The 25,317-nt window shown below is 38.6% G+C and overlaps 1 protein-coding gene across 2 annotated transcripts in view; it reads left to right on the forward strand.

Annotated features, from left to right (window-relative positions):
* The first annotated feature begins 988 nt into the window (after window positions 1-988).
* The window catches only part of afap1 (actin filament associated protein 1), a 40,175-nt gene continuing 15,846 nt past the window's right edge, over window positions 989-25,317 (forward strand). Inside the window, exons 1-6 of one of the 2 annotated variants that reach the window (XM_048170475.1) lie at window positions 989-1,449; window positions 8,436-8,564; window positions 8,717-8,799; window positions 19,826-19,944; window positions 20,072-20,273; window positions 21,691-21,870. In XM_048170475.1, the coding sequence (XP_048026432.1) occupies window positions 1,416-1,449; window positions 8,436-8,564; window positions 8,717-8,799; window positions 19,826-19,944; window positions 20,072-20,273; window positions 21,691-21,870 (747 nt within the window). In that variant the 5' untranslated portion in view covers window positions 989-1,415. Of the gene's footprint in view, window positions 1,450-8,435; window positions 8,565-8,716; window positions 8,800-19,825; window positions 19,945-20,062; window positions 20,274-21,690; window positions 21,871-25,317 lie in introns of those variants that run through there. The other variant, XM_048170474.1, reaches the window with a different exon arrangement.

A 25,317-nucleotide genomic window follows, 5' to 3' on the forward strand; every position in this document is an offset into this window, starting at 1 on the left:
AACAACAAATGACAAAGAAATCACTCACTGCTCTTGACTGAATAGCTTTTGTAACTTCAATAAAGATTAATCTTTACTTAATTTATATAGTGAAAATAATATGCAGTGTTATTTTATATTTGATTATTTTATTCATTTTCTGTACCTGAAAACTACTGTTAGATACCTGAAATACTTGCTGTTGCTTGTAGTTTGATTATTTGTTTTTATTTATTTTTTTTTTTTTATTTGACAGTTCCCTGAACATAGCACATACCGAACCATACCGAAACCATGATAAAAACAGAACCATGAGTAATTTGAACCGTTGCACCCTATAATATGCACATAAAGAATATCGGCCAACATAACGATATCTGATTTTTTTTACTCCCTAATATCAGTATTGGCATTGGCCCACAAAAACCCATACCGGTCTCACTCTAGTTATTGGAAAAACCAAACTTTTTTAGCCATTTAAGACTGTATCTAATAGATTGTTAAAACATCTGTAGGTCAATGACCCTGCTGTTTTCAACCATGCTGATGCTGTGATTATAGAGTTTCTCACTTTTTATAGAGCCTTTCAGATGAATGACTTAATTAAACCATAAATAGATGATTGATTTATAGTAATGCATGTATAAACTTGGCAGAGAGGAATGTTCACTTGTGCTAGAATAAAGTAGCTAACCTTTCTTCGTCTGGTCTCCTCTGATCTACAAACAGTTACAAATACACCTTATTTATTTAATTAAAATACTGTTAGTTGAGCAAGATGAAAATTTAAATTAGAAAATACCAACATGAATCTACAGATTTGAGCCTTTAGCTTGAGTTTATGTATTCATTTTTAAACTACTTTAGAATGAGAGTTATCTTTGAAGACACAATATATTCTTAATCATTCTAAGGTAAATGTTCTAAACTTAAATATGGTAATAAAAAAGCGTATCCGCGCATAAACTTCACTAAACATGTTCGTTAGTCGTCCCTCTCCACACACATGCGCTGTATCCAGCTGTGGAATTGGAGATGTGGGGCTACAGGGCGGAGAAAAGAGGGAGAGGAAACTAAATAGAAAGGAAGGAGGTCCCACTTTTCGCCGAGCACGACATGGAGAGAAGGTGAAAGATTTTCTTGTAAGCCTCCAAGCAGCTCCCTTTCAAAGGCGCAGCGGTTTGCTGTCCGCATCGCGATAAACAGAAAGTGAACAGACCTGCTCTGTGTCAGGATCTTGGAGAAAGTCAGGGCAAGTTTTCAGAGGAAACGAGACATTGCCGGGCGGTAGCGAGTGGAGTTCTGCTTGTTCGCACAGAGAGAAAGCGGGGAAAACAGAGACGGCTCTGTTGCGCGGATTTTAATGAAATACAGCAGCTGTCGGACACACGCCTGCAACCTCTACCTACTCGGAGTTAGATGCGTTTGACTTTAAGATGCGGAGCGACCCCATACTGTTCGCCTCGAGGGGTGAGTGTCCAGTATCTCCATGTGGATTTGCATGCTTTGAGATTGTCGATTAATATTACTCTCTCCATGTGTAATTTATAGTGCCTATGAAAGAACGATGTGTCTTTTAGTGAGATGCAGTATCACGAAGTGTATGATAGAAACGCATTTCTCATTACATCGGCATCCTCGCGTTTTGTGTGAGGAAGAAGTTTGTAAAAATAATTTTTCGTATTTAATTTAAAAGACAGAGACAAATATTTCACATAATGGAAATTTAAAAGGCAATATATTACCGTTTTGGTTTGGAAAGAGCCTCGTTCACCCCGAGTCGGATCTTCTCATCCCTCACAGCTCTTCTCATTTCTCTGAGGTCAGTTAGAAAAGCCGTTGCAATTTAAAATGTGAAGAGGCGGTAAATTAATGACGTTACAAGGAAATCGTGAACTGCTATTTGTTTGCCGTATTTTTTATTTTATTTTTTTTAATTAATGGTAAGATTTGCATTTAATTAAAGTAAATATGCCTAAATTCTCTTTTAAGTATAATTTTAATAGTATTAGAATTTGTTAATGTTAAATTTATTAATTAAATCAGAAGACTGATTCCAGTCACCCATAATAACTCTAGGGGTGATACAGGTGCCCTGTTGTCTTCTGTCACAGAAGTCTGCACTTTCAAAAACATAACATGAGCTGAATAGGCAGGATATCTGTGATTGGCTGGTTGGCTGGCAGCTGTGAGGTGTCAGGTATCCTGGACATGCATCACAACTCTGCACTAGTTTGGATATGACAGAGCCCTATTGTCCACAGTGGTTTAACGGTATCTGAGTGCAGGGCGTAGCATTGGCTTTGGAGTTTTGTATGTAAAGGGCCAAGTGTGGTTTTGCCATAGCATTGTTGCATTGGGGTTTATTTAGTGCTAAAGACCATATATTATTATATCCCTTACATATGTTACAGTGAGACTACACCATTCTTTTTGCAAATTTTTGCACTAAAGCATGTCAGCATAGTTCCAGATGTGTCAATGTTCCTTGTGGATTTGAACTTTTCATCTTGTTCTAAAGCTCATACTGGGCTGCGCTGGTGGTTAATGTGTTTATTGGCATTTAGGAACATATGGCACTGTGTTGTTAGACCAGTCTGACATGGTATGAATTGGCACTCGATTATCGCGTGTGATGTGGGTATTGGTCTGTTAGCCTACTTGGCTTTATTTTAGGGGGTCTCCTCTCCGACAGTTTCCATGCTGATGAGTTTTTAAAGGCCTACACGTGCCAGAAACCCCCAAAGCCCTTCCTTCCCTCCATGTAGAGATGTCTGACCCAAAAAAGACGAGAGGCAAGAAGAGAACTCTATAACTTTGCTTTTCTCTGTCGTTTCCACCCACTCTGTCAATTTCTTGGCTCTACTGCAGTCTTTTATCATATTTTTCTCTTTTTTTCCCCCCTCTTTCAATTGCTACCATAAACATTCACTATTACTAGAGTTAATGGCTCTCTACATTGTCCCTAAGGAAGGAGTGCTAGAGGTTAGTGTGTTTGCCTTTTTAGCAAAACAATTTAAGATAATTTGGGAAACTCTACGAGGAAAAGGAAGTTCCATGCTTTCATGACTTTGCTATTAAGTTGAGTATATTTTTGTGGCCATTGGTTCAGCCTTGTTCAATATTCAATGGTTGTTCTATATGCAGATCTGATCATGATAGCAATGGGAAGCATAATTGTGGTGCAAACTAAATTGTCAACACCCCAAGTAATTGTTGAAAGACAAATACTCAAATGCTGGTGAACATTCACAAATGCACACATAAAAAGTGGATCCAATCACTTCTCTGCTCAGTTTCCCAGGCATCATGGAGACTCCCCCACCCTCTTGAAGGATGATTCTTAAAGGTTTCTGTAACCCACTGGCTCTCTCTCCCACCCCTCTGCCCACTGTGGTTTAGGAGTTAGCGCTCTGTAATTATATACACACACACACAAACTCATAAACGCAAGTACACATTTATGGACGTATATTTTAAACCGTCCTTTCATAATTGAAACCTCAGTATTTTCCTCATATGTTCATGTGAACATACATGAGACACATGGATAGTACACACATATAATCAAACACAGAGATGAATATAATCACACAGCTGAGATATTCTCATATTGATGATCCCATGGCATTTGATATATGTGACTACGTAACTACACAGATGCTGGTATTGAAGCCCATCATTAGTGGGATAGTGGAGCATCTGTTCAATATTTTCTTCTCTCCTGTAGTTTTCTACTATTTTCCAGGCATGTGTAGCTTGAGTTGTGCTCTGGTGTGCCCTTGCCTGTGGCAGCGAGCGGTAACCATGATGAGGCCAAACCGTAAAGCAGCCTAATTTCACAAACCACAGATTAGTAGCCGCCTTATTCACAGCTGCCAAATGTTTTGTTCTGGGCACCCATTGCCTCTCAGATCTATGAGAGATTCTATACAGCATATAATTGTTGATTGATAATATTGATATTTTGGGCTCTAGTGAGACAGGGATGTGGACAGAGATGGATTGCTCATAGAAAAATCAGTCAAAGAAATTGTATGTCATCAGGGCTCGTTCACATAGAATGCGTTTTCAAAGACGCGGGCATTGGAATGTGGAATAAATGCAAGGTCTCAAGTTTTAAACTTTTTAGAATTTAGTTTTTAGAATGCCGTGTTTTGCGCGAGGCGCTGCAAAAGACGCAAGATGCGAGCGCAACTGTCATATATGTCCGTCTAGGGCGTGTTTACATAGAAAAACAATGGAAAAGTAGTGCACTGGAATGGAAAAATGCATTCTGTGTGAACGGCCCCTTATGGTGGCTGTTCCGCCTTTCAGTTAAAAGTGCCAGTAAGCTTATTTATAGAGTTTAGTAAAACTAAATCGCAGAGGTCAATGATATGATGATCATTTTTTGTAGAGATCTATTCATTAAAAAAATCCTTTATTTGCTATTATTTACACACACACACACACACACAAAAACAACAGATGGTTGCAGAGTGAATTGACTTGCTTTTAAAGAACTTTGATATGACTCTGGAGGTGTTATAAGCAAGATTGGCATGCTTTTCTTTTTATCTTTACCTCCATCCATCCCTCTGTTCAGCCTCCAAGGCGTTTGGTGTGTAAGACCGGATTGGAGTATGAAGGAACTTGTGTTGTATCTCAGTCATCACCAGCTCGCCGTCTGGATCCTGTCAGGAGACATCAAAGAGAAGCACTGCACTGGATGAGGAGTCAGGGAGGACAGAAGAGCAAGAAGTTCACGTTTATGTTCTTGGCAGGTTTCTTAACCAAAGCAAAAGAGGTTGTTTGTTATCTCTTTTTGTCAAAGGTTTATTGTCAGCCGCCATATCTTTCCCCTTCTGAAGTGAGAAGTGAGAAAAAAGAATAGCTTCTTGGCTCGGTATGGAAATTGAAATGGAGAAGTGGGAGTAAGTGAGATAAAAGTAGAGAGAAGAGTGAGTGAAGGATGTGGGATGGTGGGTACTCCACAGAAACTTGGCATGGGTCAATGCCTGATTATATATACGGTAGGTCATAGATCATGTGCATATGGATTTGAACAGTTCATTAAAGAGAACTGCTCTTAAATGTGACGGAAGGGTTGGATAGGATGACAGCGTGGAGAGAAAGATAGTCTGTAATCTGTACGTGTACACACACACACACATTTTCTTTGGTGAATTTCAAGGATGTTGTTGCTTCAGCGGCCTGGGTGGTAGACCATAACCACGTATACATACACGCCTACGCAAATGCACACACATTCTGCTTCAGCAGACAAATAATACTGATTCTTGCATGCTGGCAGCATCACAATTGCTTTTGCAGACCACATCCCTTTATATTATTGAATTTGGGTTGGAATGGTAGAATAATGTGATTTTTGTTCAGCAGAGGCTGTGAATGATGTTTATTTTGAGAGTTCACTAGGTCAACTTGTCAAACTGGTTCTAGATAACCACCAAACTGAATATCATTCATTATTTCTCTCTGTCAACACCAAATTAAAATCAACTTTGCTTGTCGAAATCTTCTCTGGCATGGCATCAGCCTCTTTCTGGTCAGTTTGGCAGGTATTTGTAAAACGAGACTAAAAATTTTAACTTTTTTTTTTGGGGGGGGGGTCTGGATGTGTTAACATATTTTGTCATTCCTCCGGGTTTCAGCTGGCGGTCTGTCTTCTTTTTTTAAAGATGGGCTTTTTAGATGCGTTTCTTGCTATCTTTCATCGTTTAGTTTTGTTTACGCTAGGATTAGTCAATTGAGAGTGTGTGAATGAAGAAGAATCAGAGTCAGAGAATTGTGAATGTGGGTGGTTGCGATTGTTTAATGTTTTTCCCTTCTCCTTTTTCTCTTGTTCTCTCTCTCTTGACTTTGCCCCCAAGCATAGTTTGAAGGTGGTCCTCATTTCTGTGTGGCACTTGGTGCTCTTTAATGCAGCGATTTGGTTCGCTGTTGGTTTTTAAAGTGTATTACCTTTCATGTTATTTGGCCACCGTCACTGAAAGTGCTTCATTAGCTTTATTCGCTTTGACATGCAAGCTGTTGGTCAAGGAATGGTACAGGAACAACTGGAAATGGTATAAGCTTGTTGTATTTTTCATCATACACAGCAACATGAGATCTCAGACCCATCAAAGCAGTTGAAAATGTTCCTTTATAAAAAATATTTGGCATGTGTTTCGAGTTACCCTTTTTTGCTTTGCTTTTTTATCTGATTTGAATACCATATTTGCAGGAAAGTTATATTTTTATATAATAATAATATATTTTTTATATAGTAATCATAAATAAATATAGGAAATATATTTATAATAATTCCATAATTATTACAAAATATTCCGTTTTTTAATTTTAAATATTGTTGGTTGCTAGAGACGCCAAAATGTATTTATCTTTTCCCCCCATTTTAATCTCTAATTAATAACATTATTCATTTATTTATGATTTAAATAATATCAAAATTTAAATTTTAAAATCACTGCTAAGACAGAGGTTTGTGATGTGTGCATTAGAATGACTCTGCCTTTTATATATTATGCTTATGCTTTTATAGATCATATCATTTTTGCATCAAGCTAATATTTTTTCAGAATGGGTAATTTAGAAAATTTCTAAATTGATATTTTAGTGTGTTGTCTTAGTGAAGTGTAGACTGTAGTCAACAGTAACCGAAGAGCAGTTCAAACACATACTGTGGGGGAAATGTCTATTCATTCGAACACAAGAACATGTGATTTGAATTATCCAGTAAAACAACAAGAACTCCAATTATTAAATTAGATGTCCTTATGTAAGGACACCATAATGTCTTCCTAAATCAATCAGTGCTCGGGCAATCAGTTTAACTGTCTATGACGCATGAAAAATGTTAATAAACTTTCCACTTTTTTGTAACAATTGTTAGGGCTGGACTGTATATCGACTTGTGTAAGATATATTGATATATTTTTAAATGAGATATGAAAAGTTTCGATATGGTATCGATATGCTTTGATGTTGTGGAGGACACAGTGTGCTTCTCAAACAGCAGGCCTCATCCTAGTGAGGTTACATACTTCCTAAACATATGTGTTTAATGCATTCGCATTCTACCCAGTGCATAACTTTCATATTATGGTTGTATGCTTATCTGTAAAATGTTAGAAAGTCACATGAGTATTTCCATTTTGCATAAAGGCTCATTCTGACAGTAAACGAGTCGCCATTAAACTTCACTGGCCTCACTGGCATGTATACGTCAAACAGATGTAGTGCAAATGATAGGAGCACAATAATTGTTTCTAAAATATACATTTAGCTAAATTATATTTGTTGTTTTATGTAAAATTCTATGTGTAACACAAGCAATTGCACTTTTATGAGAGCGGTAACAGTAAAGGGACTATTGTAATGGTGTATTGTAAAACTAAACATTTCCCATTTAGTAGAAAATGTAGATATATACAGAGATATAGTATTTGGTCCATATGGCCCAACTCTAACAACTGTTTTGTGTACCCCTTTAAATACAAGAACATTTCAAATATGAAATGAACTCTGTGGCTTTGGGTTTCTAAATGTTTGGCATACAATTCACTGCAAAACTTCCCTGTACATGTACTATAATGAACCCAGAGGAGGAATTTCTGACTTTCTGTTGATGAATAGTGCTTGCTAAATGTCAATTTAGTTCGTTCAACCAATAGTTACTATTACTTAGAGACAAGTGGGGGTTATGCTTACTGAACATGCATGCACAGTTTGGTCTATGTCCTTTCAATAGCCCTTATTGGAGTGACAGCAATACTTGTTAATGGAAATTGCATAACTTGAGCTTACTTTTTTCCAACTTTTCTCCCCCAAAACCCATTATACACAAACAACATTTGGACAAAAAGCACTCCATCTGCAATTTTGATTTGTGCATACTTGAAGGAGGGACTTTAGAGTAATACCTGCATTCAAATGAACTATAGCCAACCTGAAAAAGACTGGCTCATATCCAGATGTAAGTGCAGCGGCAGTCTTGATGGCTGGAATCTAGACTACAGTGACACACTCAATTTGCTATGCACACTTCATTTCATAGGACACACTAATCAGTGAGCTGTATTTTCTGTTTTACATCAAAAAACTGTCCCTACAGCAGCCGTCTTCCCCCCCTCCAGCTCTTATGTAAACCTTCAGCTATGTGTTTGTATGGGCCTGATCCCATTGTAATGCTGTTTTATAGACCTCTGATTTTCCAGGGCTGCAATTCACATTTGATAGCCTTTGATATTCCTCAGGTGCCGAGCCAACAGATACCCATAATTCACGGCTTTTACGAGATGCCAGCCAGCATCTCAGCGCAGAGCAATGCTGACAACCCATCTTTACAGTGTCAATGATAAAATCAACAAAGTAGAAGATTTGAGGCCACAAAATTGTGTTCTTATTGTTCTTATTGAATATCTAATTGTACTGTTTGTGTTTTTTTTTTTCAGCGATGGAGGAGTTGTTGGCCGAGTTGCGGGTATTTTTGGAGTTGTTAGACAGAGAGTATTTAACTGCTGGAGTGAGAGAGAAGAAACAGCAAATATTAAACATCCTGCACAGAGTTCTAGCCACTAGAGGTAAGCACAAACCCACTTTAGCTGCTCATTTGACCTTTGACTTCAGATGAACTCTTCACACTGTACCATCATCATGACTCATGTCTCCTTAATATCCGTGTCATTTTAGTTTTTTCAGCTGTGCTGTATGAATGTGTTTGTTTTTCTTTCAGAGCCTTCATGTAAGACAGAGATACACACCTCTCTCCCGGCCCCTCCTCAGATGCCCCTGCCAGAGATTCCTCACCCCTGGATGGTAAGATGTGCATATTATTACTATTAATAAAGCAGTTATTATATACTTCACCGTCACTTTTGATTTATTTAATGCATCCTTGCTGAATAAAAGTATTATATTTGTTTAAAGGTGCCCTAGAATAAAAAATTGAATTTATCAATTTTGGCATAGTTAAATAACAAGAGTTCAGTACATGGAAATGACATACAGTGAGTCTCAAACTCCATTGTTTCCTCCTTCTTATATAAATCTCATTTATTTAAAAGACCTCAGAAGAACAGGCGAATCTCAACATAACACAGACTGTTACGTAACAGTCGGGATCATTAATATGTATGACCCCGAATATTTGCATATGCCAGCCCATGATCGAGGCATTACACAAGGGCAGCCAGTATTAACATCTGGATCTGTGCACAGCTAAATCGTCAGACTAGGTAAGCAAGCAATAAAAACAGCGAAAAATGGCTGATGGAGCAATAATAACTGACACGATCCACGATAACATGATATTTTTAGTGATATTTGTAAACTTACTTTCTAAATGTTTCGTTAGCATGTTGCTAATGTACTGTTAAATGTGGTTAAAGTTACCATCGTTTCTTACTGTATTCACGGAGACAAGAGCCGTCGTTATTTTCATTTATTAAACCCTTGCAGTCTGTATAATTCATAAGCACAACTTCATTCTTTATAAATCTCTCCAACAGTGTAGCATTAGCCATTAGCCACGGATCACAGCCTCAAATTCATTCAGAATCAAATGTAAACATCCAAATATAATTTACAATACAATACTCACATAATCCGACGCATGCATGCAGTATGCATGACAAATACTTTGTAAAGATCCATTTTGAGGGTTATATTAGCTGTGTAAACTTTGTTTATGCACTGTTTAAGGCAAGCGCGAGCTCCAGGGGCGGAGAGCGCACGATTTAAAGGGACAGCAACCTGAATCGGTGCATTTCTAATTATGCCCCAAAATAGGCAGATAAAAAAATTAATTAAAAAAAATCTATGGGGTATTTTGAGCTGAAACTTCACAGACACATTCAGGGGACACCTTAGACTTATATTACATCTTGTAAAAAAACATTCGATGGCACCTTTAAAAAAAATCTTAAATCTCTCATACTCACACGTTTGTCTCATAATCTCTCTGCTTGTCCTTGTTTAATTAGTTAACATTAGGTAATGCATTAGCTAACTTGAACTGACAATGAGCAATGTATTTTTCAAAGCATTTATTAATCTTTGTTAAAGGGTTAGTTCACCCAAAAATAACTCACCTTCATGTCGTTCCACACCCATAAGACCTTCGTTCATCTTCGGAACACAAATTATGATATTTTTGATGAAATCCGACAGCTCTCTGACTCCTCCATAGATACGAATTTAACCACCACATAGAACTTGGAAGAGCTGAACGAAAACAGCATATGAGAATGACACAAAGAGAAGATATTGTTGAATCAAGTCATTATTTTTGTTTTGTTTTTGCACACAAAAAGTATTCTCGTCACTTCATAAAATTAAGGTTGAATCACTGCAGTCACGTGGACTATTTTAACGATGTCTTTAGTACCTTTCTGGACCTTGAGTGGTGATTATATTGCTGTCTATGGAGGAGTCATATACCTCTTGGATCATCAAAAATATCTTAATTTGTGTTCCAAAGATGAATGAAGATCTTTCAGGTTTTGAATGACATGAGGGTTAGTAATTAGTGACAGAAACATTTTTGGGTTACCTAACCCTTTAATGTTAGTAAAAATATTATTAATGTTCATTGTTTTGTTCGTTGCACAGTGATTAACTAATGCTGACAAATACAACGTTTGGTTTTAATAATGTATTAATAAATATTGAAATTAACTAAGATTTATTAATCTTAGTTTATGTTAATTTCAATGTTTATTAATCTAACGTTGTATTTGTTAACATCAGTTAACATGAACTAACAGTGAACAATACTTATAAAGCATTTATTAATGCTGTGCAAGTATTGTTCATGTTTAACTGATGTTAACAAAATGAAACATTATTGTAAAGTGTTACTGTTCATTCAATATATCACCCAGCTCTATTAAACAAATGTCAACAGGAAAAACTTTTTTTACAGTGAGTTTACGGTTTTTCTAAGTTTGGTTTAGCATTCCAGAAACAAAAATAGCATTGTCCTATATTTGGAAGTGATGTCGTCTGAACTCTGACTGCCACTGGCTGGTGGTTTGATGGTCTCATTTTGTGAAGTGTTTTATGAGCTCTGTAAAACAGCAGCAGGAAGTGTTCACATCAGTTTGCTTTCTATCACATGACCTCATAGTTACCGACACACGACCCTGATGTGGTCTCATCCGTCACACATGAAACAGATTACGCCTCCGTGAATGTATGTGCTCACATGTGTGTGACACTAAGAGTAACAATCATCTTTGTTGGAGGGCAGCAGCAGATGCTTGTGATAAATAGCAGGTGTTCATGGGTCGCAGTTGGTCATTCCCAAATGCACGCATCCCAGCACCTTGTTTTTCATTTCACCCTGTACACACTCAGCACTTTACAGTATAATTAGAAACATCCTATCCTACCTCAGCCATCCGTGCATAACCCCAGTGTGTGTAAGGGGCCGACTGTTCCCGTTCCCGGAAGGTGTGAGAGGGCATGGGGATTGTGGGATAGACTGAGATGAGGGAAGAGAAATATCCATTTACTACAGTCCAAGGTCGGATCTCTGCCTGTGCAAAACCTGCCCGAGGAAAGGCAGAACATGAAAGTCACCTACCATTTTTTTCTTTTTTCTTTTCCATTGCGCTGTTTAGTTTTTCTTATTGCTGCTCTCCATCAACCACACCCTCTGCTCCATCCTCTTCATTCCATCTCTCTCTCTCTCTCTCCCCAGCTATGTGATGATTTAGTATTGCGTCAGTGAGCCAGGTTTATAAACTGACTCCCTGTCATATTCCTGCCAGACCTAATTCTGCACATTCAGTGTGTGTGTGTGTTTGACTAAAGCCTTCTATGGCCCTTACGAGTGGTCAAAATTACAGCGGGAACGAAACGGAGGGATTGAAGAAAAGGGACTGAAGCTGGGCATGTGGGTGGTGAGATAGGGCCGTGGACAGGACAGCAGACGCCACAGTACGCAAGGGGGAGAATCATGTCTGGAGACTTTTTGCATGTGTGTGTGTGTTTGTGTTGAATTGAACTCTGTGGCTTTGGGTTTCTAAATGTTTGGCAGACAATTCACTGCAAAACTTCCCTGTACATGTACTATAATGAACCCAGAGGAGGAATTTCTGACTTTCTGTTGATGAATAGTGCTTGCTAAATGCCAATTTAGTTCTTTCAACCAATAGTTACTATTACTTAGAGACAAGTGGGGGTTATGCTTACTGCACATGCATGCACAGGTTTGGTCTATGTCCTTTCAATAGCCCTTATTGGAGTGACAGCAATACTTGTTAATGGAAATTGCATAACTTGAGCTTACTTTTTTCCAACTTTTCTCCCCCAAAACCCATTATACACAAACATTAAAACAAAAACTCAACATTTTAAATGTAGAAGTTTCTTTGCCCAAAATGCCATACCAGTGACCGTTCATGTCAAGAGTCCATCATAGCAAGAGAATCGGGCACTTATTGGAAAGATAATTTCTCTTTCAGGGAACAGTGGCAGACAATTGTACAAACCCTATTCCAAAAAAGTTGGGACACTGTACAAATTGTGAATAAAAAAGGAATGCAATCATTTACAAATATCATAAACTTATATTTTATTCACAATAGAATATAGATAACATATCAAATGTTGAAACTGAGCCATTTTGAAATGTCATGCCAAATATTGGCTTATTTTGGATTTCATGAGAGCTACACATTCCAAAAAAGTTGGGACAGGTAGCAATAAGAGGCTGGAAAAGTTAAATGTACATATAAGGAACAGCTGGAGGACCAATTTGCAACTTATTAGGTCAATTGGCAACATGACTGGGTATAAAAAGAGCCTCTCAGAGTGGCAGTGTCTCTCAGAAGTCAAGATGGGCAGAGGATCACCAATTCCCCCAATGCTGCGGCGAAAAATAGTGGAGCAATATCAGAAAGCAGTTTCTCAGAGAAAAATTGCAAAGAGTTTGAAGTTATCATCATCTACAGTACATAATATCATCCAAAGATTCAGAGAATCTGGAACAATCTCTGTGCGTAAGGGTCAAGGCCGGAAAACCATACTGGATGCCCGTGATCTTCGGGCCCTTAGACGGCACTGCATCACATACAGGAATGCTACTGTAATGGAAATCACAACATGGGCTCAGGAATACTTCCAGAAAACATTGTCGTGAACACAATCCACCGTGCCATTCGCCGTTGCCGGCTAAAACTCTATAGGTCAAAAAAGAAGCCATATCTAAACATGATGCAGAAGTGCAGGCGTTTTCTCTGGGCCAAGGCTCATTTACAATGGACTGTGGCAAAGTGGAAAACTGTTCTGTGGTCAGACGAATCAAAATTTGAAGTTCTTTTTGGAAAACTGGGACGCCATGTCATCCGGACTAAAGAGAACAAGGACAACCCAAGTTGTTATCAGCGCTTAGTTCAGAAGCCTGCATCTCTGATGGTATGGGGTTGCATGAGTGCGTTGTGGCATGGGCAGCTTACACATCTGGAAAGGCACCATCAATGCTGAAAGATATATCCAAGTTCTAGAACAACATATGCTCCCATCCAGACGTTGTCTCTTTCAGGGAAGACCTTGCATTTTCCAACATGACAATGCCAGACCACATACTGCATCAATTACAACATCATGGCTGCGTAGAAGGATCCGGGTACTGAAATGATCTACTGATCTTTCATCCATAGAAAACATTTGGCGCATCATAAAGAGGAAGATGACAAAGAAGACCTAAGACAGTTGAGCAACTAGAAGCCTGTATTAGACAAGAATGGGACAACATTCCTATTCCTAAACTTGAGCAACTTGTCTCCTCAGTCCCCAGACTTTTGCAGACTGTTATAAAAAGAAGAGGGGATGCCACACAGTGCTAAACATGGCCTTGTCCCAACTTTTTTGAGATGTGTTGATGCCATGAAATTTAAAATCAACTTATTTTCCCCTTAAAATGATACATTTTCTCAGTTTAAACATTTGATATGTCATCTATGTTGTATTCTGAATAAAATATTGAAATTTGAAACTTCCACATCATTGCATTCTGTTTTTATACACAATTTGTACAGTGTCCCAACTGTACAAACTGTATTCTGTTTGTAGTTCACAAGTTAAGATCCAGTTAATTTTCTGACATACACCACGCCTATCAAGTTGGCGGTGAAAACGCAAGCCAGATCAGGGTTTACTGTCCCGAATCGTTCTGTACTGTACTGAACTGAAGCGTACCGCTCGGTGGAGACGAGCCCATTAGTCTCACTGATTTAAATGAAGATGATTGTGTGTTGAGCATCTGCGACTTACTTTCAGTTTCATTTGTGTTAGTTTGCACGTCGGCTTGCTGAAGAGATACTTAGTTGTCATATAGCCTATGACATGCTCTCACATTTTTATTTTTTAAAATAAAATTTACATACAGTATGTGGTCTCAACAGAAAATAAGTAAAAAATAAAAAAAAAGGACATTAGTTTACAGCATTCAATCAAATGTTTTTGTACTTTACATCTCAAGACTTTCTCTAGAGTGTTGAGAGCTGTTTCTGTTCAGGGCGCATTCATTCTTACACAACGTAGGTGTGTTTTTTGACACTCCATCTTAAAAAAACGTTATGCTGAGAAGCTGAAAATACAATGAGATGTGATGCAACCCTCCCACCCCATCATGCACAGTGAGTCGAAAGACAACACTGCCATATATCAATAAACATTTTTTGATACTGTCATGGAGAGGGAAAGTCCATGGTACACTTTCTTCAGTCATCGACTTTCATCCTGCCATTCGTAGCTGTGCAGAAAGAGTGTGTAAGAGAATATGGGGAAACCATAACAGACTCCGCTGGGACAATGATGACTTCCATCTGTGTTTATGTTGGCTTCTGCTCCTCCCCACCAGCATCCCCCAGCCTCCAAATCTGCACCCCAACAATGTCACACTAATGAACACAGACACAGACAAACCCATTATCTGTCTGCACTTTGTAACCCAAAGGGGAGTCTGTTATTGAAGAACCTCCCCTTCATTTTAGGCCATTTTTAGCTCCTCCTTTCTTCCTGTTTTCTCTTGTTTTCACACTGAAACTCCCATGGTTAATGACATAGTCCATAGCAGAAGAATCAGGTCATTTTGAATTGAAGTTTTCTCTTTCTAGGCCCACAGTGCAAACAGTGGACATCCAAAGATTCAGTTGTGCTAAAGCGAAGGGCTCTACTGTACCCCCACCTCCCTTTTAAGGAGGGTTAACCGCAGTCTGGAATGCAATGACCTAATCCCTTATTGTGTCATGGACAAAAGGAGGAAAATGAATTATGATTCATGCACAACAATGCATTTTGTCCGTTGCCATGGAAATACCAATACAGATGGTGATTTCTACCCTTCAGAACATCTTTTATAGGTTATGGCAAGTGACAGTTTATATAGTCATTTCATTCGGGAAAATGAGCTTTCAGTTATTCAGCTGCTTTTTGTGTGGGACTGCTGGAAAGTTTCTTTGAAGAACCAGTCGAGAATGAAAAGATTCTCCAAAACACATGGAAAACCATTTGTAGGAACACAAACCTCCCAACTCCACTGCGTGAATGTGTGTGTAAGTGAGATTGAGTTGTTGTGCGTGAATAGTGTTCAAGTGTGTGCATGAATACACTGCATATCAAGGTGGCCACAAGAGGAAATATGAAGGTTAAATGATTGAATTATTGATTGAGTGCGTTTTCCTGGCTAACCTGCGTTGCAGTCCCAATACAATAGACCCAGACTGGCCCAGACGTCTGCTAACACTCAGAATTATCATGGACCACAAAATAACACCACACACCATGTTGTGAGGTGAAATGGTCTGGAAAGGGAGTGTGAAGTTTGGAGCTCATATTTGAAATGTAGGTCAAGTATGTATCTTTATACATAAGCACAGACTTATTGATGGACTAGATGTTGCATGAATGGGTGGAAGTGCACTTTTTTTTTCTTCTTCTTCTTCTAGGTGCAGATATGCTTCATACAGATTTCCAGCTCAGACCAGAGGTGGAACTATGCCTAAAAATACTTGAGCGGCTCTGGTACGGAACGCTGCTTCAGCAAGACTCTTCATACTGCAGTTTTTGCCTGGAATTCTGTCCTCCCTCCGGGCTTAGATGCCCCGATGAACCGAAACCATAACAGGCAGTAACATAGCCGTCTTCTTTGTTTAGTTGAGCAGTTTATGGCTTGATGGGATGGAAGGAACTGATAAATAGCACTTCTGTATTTGGGAAACTTTTAGACTGGAAATGATAACCATAAAAGAAAAACCGCTCTTTGCCCTTTTGGTTTTTGCATATTTCGTTGTTTTTTCCCCCACTTTTCAACAATGTACAGTACTGTTCAAAAGTTTGGGGTTAGTAAGATTTTTAAAATGTTTTTGAAATAACTCTCTTATGCTCACCAAGGCTGCATTTTTTTGAAAAAGTATTTTTAAATAAATTTCGATTGTGAAATATCATTATAATTTAAACTTTTTTTTCTTCTTTTTAATACATTTTAAAATGTAATTTATTTCTGTAATGGCAAAGCTAAATTTCCAGCAGCCATTACTCAAATCACATGATCCTACAAAAATGATTCTAATATAATTTGTTGCTCAAGAAACTTTTTTTTTTTTATCCATGTTGAAAAAAATTAAGCGCTGCTTGATGATTTTATATCACAATATTTGTATTACAATATTTTTGTGGAAACCATGATACATTTTTAGTGTTCTTTGAGGAATATAAATTTCAAAACAACAGCATTTATATGAGATAAAAATCTTTTGTAACACTATTAATGTCTGTCACTTTTGATCAGTTTGATGTGCCCTTGCTTAATAAAAGTGTTAATTTCTTTAAAGATAACAATGACCCTAAACTTCTGAATGGTAGTGTACTGTAGTTGTATTTGTTCTGTAGCATTATTAAAAGTGGGTCAGAGAAAACATAAGAAAGATCAGAGCAGAACTTGCATTAGAAGAATGGAGCAGCCAAGTCTTGTTTTGGACATGCATGTCTGCAGACGTACATTTACAATATGTACAATGTTAACCACCCACACTGATGAATGATTTTGCATGTTCTGGTCCTCATTATATTTAAAGCCAAGTTGTAATGACTAGCACTGAGATAAAGTATCCTCCTCTACCTCAGACCTCAAACACACCCTTCTCAAATTTGCCAGGAGGTCACGCTAAAACATTAGTTTCTATTGTAGTTTTGATTACACATGTGAATGAAAACCCTAAGGAACCAGAGTAAATACTGAGTTAAGCCCAACACACAATCAATTTGACAGTTTTTTGTTATACTGTAATATACTTAAGGGGGAAATTAGAAAATTTAGGCCATGTTGAAAAATGCCGTTCTGGCCAACATAAATAGTCTAAAAAGCATTAACCTGTGCTGTTATTGGTAATTTCTGAATGTAGAAGGTCTTGCAGTTACAACCTAAAAGGAAAATGGAGTAAAGCACTCAGCACCAATGAAAGCTTGAGGAAACATCTTTTGTACGGTTCTTTCCTGTCTGTTTTAACTTTCCTTATACAGTATATTTCCATGAGCAGTCCTTTTGCAGTGTTTTTGTAATGTAAATAGTTGTTCATGTTCTGTGTTACCATTCTACTATATTGAGGTTACCATAGTGATAAAGTGTGCCAGGTGGCAACTGTGAACATTGGTCCTTTGGTCTCTTAAAATGTGTTGTAATTCCCCCCACCTGAAAAGCACTGGAAAATAGCAGTGCTTTCTGTTAACTAAAATGAAAGAAAAAGAAATCAGGACAGACTTTCCATGGGTTACAGGGGGGAAAGGAAAATGAAAAGCGTTTATATGAGTTTGTCATCAACCATAATTGTTTGCATGCAGCCTGGGAAATGAGGGAGGCTCTGGAGGGCCTGTGTCGTTATGACAACACAAGGTTGTCACATGTGCTGCCAGCAGGGCCCAACCAACCAAGGCCCAAATCAGACAGTCTTAAACACATTGTAACTCACACATGCATGCTCATTTGCGCTTATATACACACAATCTCCCTTTCTCTTTTTCTTTCTTTAAACAATCCCACTCACTCACTAATGAGGTTCTATAGTGTGCTCATTGGTTATAGACACCAGGGGCCTTGTGTAGAAAGCTTAGCATAGATTTCATCCTAAAAGTATGTGTATGAACACGTTTTCAGATTTTTGAATCCCTACATACACAAAAACTCTTAATTCATTGTGTTGCTTTAAAGGATTAGTTCACTTCAGAATGAAAATTTCCTGATAATTTACTCACCCCCATGTCATACAAGATGTTTATGTCTTTCTTGCTTCAGTCGAAAAGAAATTAAGGTTTTTGAGGAAAACATTCAGGGATTTTTCTCCATATAATGGACTTCAACGGCTACCAATGGGTTGAAGGTCCAAATTGCAGTTTAAATATAGCTTCAAAGGGCTCTACACAATCCCAGGCGAGGAATAAGGGTCTTATCTAGTGAAACGATCAGTCAGTTTCTAAAAAAATAAAAATTATAAACTTTTTAATCACAAATGCACGTCTTGCACCAGCTCTGTGATGTGCCACGCATTATGCAATCTCACTGGAAAGGTCTCACCACACGTGACATAGGTGGAAGTACTGAGTTAGTGTGTACAAAGCAATCGGGCAAAGACTAAGTCAAACAGCCTTTACAAAAAAAGGTAAAACGATGTTGGACAATTTTGAGGTTGGAGGAGAAAATGAGATGAGTTTTTCGCCATACCGCGGTACTTCTGCCTTTCCACTGTGATTACATAATGCATGGTGCATCGCAGAGCTAGTGCAAGATGTGGTTAAAGCATTTGTGGTTAAATTTTATTTTTTTTATTTAGAAAATAAAAAAATTCTAAAAATTTTAATTCTGAAATGAACTAATCCTTTAATAAGAATGAAAGTACATATGAAAAAAAAAAATTTCATAATAAAATAAATTATGTTTATAATTTATATTTAAAAGATTTTTCTTATAAATCTGTCATCTTGAATGTTTTTTTTTCACCCTAGCTCGGAGGTCATTGCAATGCATTATGGGATTACCTTCTCTGCCCTAGCAATTTAGCCAAAAGAAAGTGTCTTAGAGGGCAGCATAATTACACCGTCTACCTTTTGGTACTGTCTTGGCATCAGAAACTTGTCTGTGATGATGTAAAAGGCTGCCTGCGTAGGCAGCACACTAGGAACATAATCTGCATTGCAACAAACTAAATGAGTGATAGGCTGTTAGGTGTACCTCTATATACTGCAGCTGTTTTTGTTTAAACACAGACAGAAATTTGGCCGGATGACTTACATTTAGTAAGGTGCCTACACTTCTGTTGGTGCGCCTCCCTGAACTCTTTTTCCAGAACTTGCTGGGCAGCCTTATGATTCTCATCTTTCTGATCTGTAGCTCACTCTGCTTTCTATTTTGCAGCTAGTTTACTATTTTTGATTTGTTTGTGTTTCAGAAATTAGCTTCAGACATTTTCTTTCTTCTACTTATCATGACCAGCTGCTCTTTTACCATAAATTCTCTCTTTTCTCTCTGACAGTTTTGTTTGTTAACATAACCTTTTTCCTCTTGGCACAGATTGATACTGTAGGCCTGTGATTGGTTTATGTCGGCCCCACTATAATCTTAGTGCAGGATGAACAGTTGACCTCTAAGATGCACTTCAGATAAGATGGATGATGCCTCAGCAGTTTTGATATTATTAGCTTGGATTCATTGGAACCAGTGAAGCTGATTTTTTTTTTCTTCACATTTCTTAGAAAAGCAGAAATGAACACTGTAATCCAGGAGGCTGAATGACTGAGCTGACCACTTTCTCTGTCTCTCTTTCTCTTTCTCTTCGTCCCAAAGCCTCCAGACAATGGCCCTCCTCCCTTGCCGAGCTCCTCTCTTCCTGAAGGTTATTATGAGGAAGCTGTTCCACTAGGCCCTGGGAAAGCACCAGAGTACATCACCTCTAGTAAGGACAGTTACACTATAAAGATCACTTTATGACAGTACTGTAACTGCATCTGTGACCTAAGAAAGACCAGAATATTTTTGAAATATTTCAATAAAGTCTAATCTGAGTCCCAACTGTATTCTCAGATTATGACTCGATGCTATGAGCAGTTCATATGAGTCATATGATGAGGAAGAGGAGGACGGGAAGGGGCAGAAGATGCGTCACCAGTGGCCATCTGAGGAGGCCTCCATGGACCTGGTGAAAGATGCGCGAATCTGTGCCTTCCTGTTGCGAAAGAAACGTTTCGGACAGTGGACCAAACTGCTCTGTGTCATAAAGGACAACAAACTGTTGGTGAGCACACACACACAGATATAAACAAAAGTGGTTATCACACAACTTGGCCACTTTAAAAGAACATCTAGGTTAATAATGTAACCACCGTTTCCTAAAGGAGGGAATGGAGACGTTACGTTGGACTGATGTCATGGGTTCTCACCTGGGAGCCCAATCAACTCCAGGTGGTAACAAAACACGCCAATGAACATTGGCTAGTGAGATTTGCACGCCAAGTCACACCTAACCGGACAAACGGGTATAAATAGGACCGGCATACTCACTTCATTCATGTTTTGCTGAGGAGCTGAGACAGGATCCCGGCCATTCAGCGGTGGTTCAGGGTTTGTGGCAGGGGGACATAACATTTCCATTCTCTTCTTCAGGGAACGGGGTTACATTAGTAACCTAGACGTTCCCATTCAGTCAGTCACATTCGATGTTACGTTGGACTGAGGTCAAGGGGTCCCTATGGAAAGCGCCACAGCCACTGAACCGTGTTACAAGTGTTGGAGACGCAGATGCTGTCAAGCCGTCGCGTGCCCTTTTGGCAACTGTCGTCACACTGTCATAACCTTCCCAGCGCCCCATGTAAACCTGAGAGACAGTCCTCCATACTGAGGGGGACGGAAGGAACAGGGTTTACTCTGGGGACGTTCAAAGCAAATTATGAATGAAGTGAGTATGCCGCTCCTATTTATACCCATTTGTGACTCGGCATGCAAATATTACTAGCCAATGTTCATTGGCGCATTTTGTTACCACTTGGAGGTGATTGGGCTCCCGGGCAAACCCCATGACGTCAGTCTGAAGTAACGTCGAACGTGACTGACTGAATGGGAACAATTGACTGTTTTACCAATTTGAAATCCCATTCTAGGGTCTTGTGTTGTGACACATTATTCACATTTTCATAAACCAATCAGGAACATTTGCAAAATTCAGAATATTTAAATGTAGTGGAAAAAAATTCAACAATTTGTTAGAAGTATTTAATGGATTTGTAGGAAAAACTTACTTTAATTTGATATGCTGAGATGGAAAGAATCTGGCACACTTAACCCCACAGTTATTATTTTAGGAAAAATGCTTTATTCAATAATTAATGATGAATGTTTAGCCAAACAGTTTCCATGTTTTTCTACATTGGTAATTCTATTCTTAATCCTGAAAAGGTTTGCTCTTCCATAAAATGTATTTTACTTGTCACGTAAAAGGGTACATTGATAAATACATTAAATATGTGTTCACATGACAAAAATTATGAGATTGATTATCGAGGTGACATTATTTACTCACTCTCCCATGTCCTCTATTTCTAAGCGATTTTGTTTAGTTTGACTCAGGTTATGTTGTAGTGAGTAAACAAAATGATTTCAGAGGAAAATATTTATGGCTAAACAGCTTATCTAATATGTCTCTCTCTTTCTGTCAGTGCTACAAGTCGTCTAAAGACCAGACTCCACAGATGGAGCTCCTCCTTTCTGGCTGCAGTATCACACACATTCCCAAAGACGGCAAGAAAAAGAAGCATGAACTGAAGATCGTCCATCAGGGAGCTGATGCTCTGGTGCTTGCTGTACAGAGCAAAGAACAGGCCGAAGAGTGGCTAAAGGTAACCATAGCACAGCTCAAACAGTGCTAGGCTTCAGCGCAGTGTTATGGAGTAGCTTATTAGAAACCAGCTGTCGACCAGCAAGTTTTTTTTTTCTGGTGAACTGCATGGGAATGTCTGTCTTTTCAGCATAGATGTTAAACAAACAAGGAGTAGCAATCCTCAGGTCCAGCTGTTCAGTTGGGTGTGTGAGGTTTTGTGCATAATAAATACAGTATTATGCATACTATTACATCTTTGTTTTCGGCCAGCACTACAACACATCAGTACATTTTGATATTTTATGTCCGCCTAAAGTTCATTCCACTTTCATGCGCATGTTTCGTATGAGCCTAACCTCTAAAAAGTGTTTCTTGTTGTAAGGATTTTAGGATTTTAGTCTTTAACTGCTCTGAAGATTGCACATGTTGATAACTTGCTACTTTGATAGTCAGCTGTATATCTATTTAAAGCTGTTTTCCTCCACATCTGTTTTTCACAAACATTAAGAAAAGTGCTCGTGAAAGTCTCTGGGCTCTCGTGTGATGGATCTTTGAGTTTATAACCTGAAAGCAACTTATGCTGTACAAAGATCATCAAAACCAGCTGCAGTCAACGGACGATTGATGGAAATAGCATTTCCCTCATCGCTGTCCATCACTCTTCTGGTGGCTCTGTTTATAAAGACATCACTTGTTGCAACCATCTCATTTATAAAGACACAAAAAAGAGATTTTCTGAATCCGTTACCATGTTTCCATGTGGTGAGGAGCTTCTGTTTATTGATTTGCGGGCAGGAAGGCACATGCAGTGAGCTGTACAGCACCTTCAAATGGGTGTGGACATCAGATTGTGCAAATATACAGCTCAGGAAAGCAACAACAGCCATAATTGCTGTTTAGGAAGGGGGCATAGCTCAGCACTGTTTGGTCAGGTGTCGTGTGTACTGAAAACATACTGGAGTAATTGATTTCTGCTTGGGATAAACAGAAACCACCCTAGCTCGAAGGGTTTTGTTGTATTGTATTTCATTCAGGCACATACTGTACACCCAACAACTCAAGGGTGCGTAGGGACTCATTCCCAATATGAAAAAGCACATTCCCTCTAACTTCTACAGTGGGTACGGAAAGTATTCAGACCCTCTTAAATTTTTGACTCTTTGTTATATTGCAGCCATTTGCTAAAATCATTTAAGTTCATTTTTTTTTTCCTCATTAATGTACACACAGCACCCCATATTGACAGAAAAACACAGAATTGTTGACATTTTTGCAGATTTATTAAAAAAGAAAAACTGAAATATCACATGGTCCTAAGTATTCAGACCCTTTGCTAAGTGTTTAGTAGAAGCGCCCTTTTGATCTAATACAGCCATGAGTCTTTTTGGGAAAGATGCAACAAGTTTTTCACACCTGGATTTGGGGATCCTCTGCCATTCCTCCTTGCAGATCTTCTCCAGTTCTGTCAGGTTGGATGGTAAACATTGGTGGACAGCCATTTTTAGGTCTCTCCAGAGATGCTCAATTAGGTTTAAGTCAGGGCTCTGGCTGGGCCATTCAAGAACAGTCACGGAGTTGTTGTGAAGCCACTCCTTCATTATTTTAGCTGTGTGCTTAGGGTCATTGTCTTGTTGGAAGGTAAACCTTCGGCCCAGTCTGAGGTCCTGAGCACTCTGGAGAAGGTTTTCATCCAGGATATGCCTGTACTTGGCCGCATTCATCTTTCCCTCGATTGCAACCAGTCGTCCTGTCCCTGCAGCTGAAAAACACCCCCACAGCATGATGCTGCCACCACCATGCTTCACTGTTGGGACTGTATTGGACAGGTGATGAGCAGTGCCTGGTTTTCTCCACACATACTGCTTAGAATTAAGGCCAAAAAGTTCTATCTTGGTCTCATCAGACCAGAGAATCTTATTTCTCACCATCTTGGAGTCCTTCAGGTGTTTTTTAGCAAACTCCATGCAGGCTTTCATGTGTCTTGCACTGAGGAGAGGCTTCCGTCGGGCCACTCTGCCATAAAGCCCCGACTGGTGGAGGGCTGCAGTGATGGTTTACTTTCTACAACTTTCTCCCATCTCCCGACTGCATCTCTGGAGCTCAGCCACAGTGATCTTTGGGTTCTTCTTTACCTCTCTCTCCAAGGCTCTTCTCCTCCAATAGCTCAGTTTGGCCGGACGGCCAGCTCTAGGAAGGGTTCTGGTCGTCCCAAACGTCTTCCATTTAAGGATTATGGAGGCCACTGTGCTCTTAGGAACCTTAAGTGCAGCAGAAATTATTTGTAACCTTGGCCAGATCTGTGCCTTGCCACAATTCTGTCTCTGAGCTCTTCAGGCAGTTCCTTTGACCTTGTGATTCTCATTTGCTCTGACATGCACTGTGAGCTGTAAGGTCTTATATAGACAGGTGTGTGGCTTTCCTAATCAAGTCCGAATCAGTATAATCAAACACAGCTGGACTCAAATGAAGGTGTAGAACCATCTCAAGGATGATCAGAAGAAATGGACAGCAGTTAAATATATGAGTGTCACAGCAAAGGGTCTGAATACTTAGGACCATGTGATATTTCAGTTTTTTTTTTAATAAATTTGCAAAAATGTCATCAATTCTGTGTTTTTCTGTCAAAATGAACTTAAATGATTTTAGCAAATGGCTGCAATATAACAAAGAGTGAAAAATTTAAGGGGGTCTGAATACTTTCCATACCCAATGTAGATCTGGATCACTGTAACCTGGTAAATTATTTATTCCACTGAAACTCTTTTGAATTATTCCACTATTTTTAATTCTCCTAAATAATTATTCTAATGGTTCCCATATAAAACCATTTATTTCCACTTTTAAAATATGAATTACAATTGAAGCAGAGAAAAAGTTAATGACTTAACTCACATTCTGTACTGTCTTTCATTCATGCACACACTGTGCATGGCAGAACACAGAGGTGGTGGAGAGTTTGTGGCTTCTGTTTGATTGGGAGAAAAGAAAGTTGATCGACTTTTGGAGAGTTCCCATGGGAAATAGAGTAGAATTACAATTTGCTAGGCCTGGGAAAATCATGAAAATCTTAAAAGTCTTGGAAAAGTGATAAAATATTTCTCTAGTCTAGTTTATATTTTTCTAGCTGTAATTGCTAATATATAATATAGAAAACAGAATTGCTCATTGTGAGTGCATTTGCTTTCTTTCTTTCTTTCTTTTTTTTTTTTTTAAATAAGTGAAAATAAGTTTTTTTCTTGCTAATGTCATTTTTTCCCTAAAGATTAAATCATTAGATATTAGGTCATTAATAACCCAATTAATTATTTATTTCACTGAAACTTATTTGAATATTAACAAGATGAGGTTGTTTCAGATTGTGGCCGAGTTTTACTCTGGTTCAGTTGTAACCAGTTTTTAAAAGTGGAAATAAATGGTTTTATATGGGAGCCATTAGATGAGTATTAAAAATTGTGGAATATAAGGT

The sequence above is a fragment of the Megalobrama amblycephala genome, linkage group LG20 (assembly GCF_018812025.1).
Source record: "Megalobrama amblycephala isolate DHTTF-2021 linkage group LG20, ASM1881202v1, whole genome shotgun sequence".
NCBI lineage: Eukaryota > Metazoa > Chordata > Actinopteri > Cypriniformes > Xenocyprididae > Megalobrama > Megalobrama amblycephala.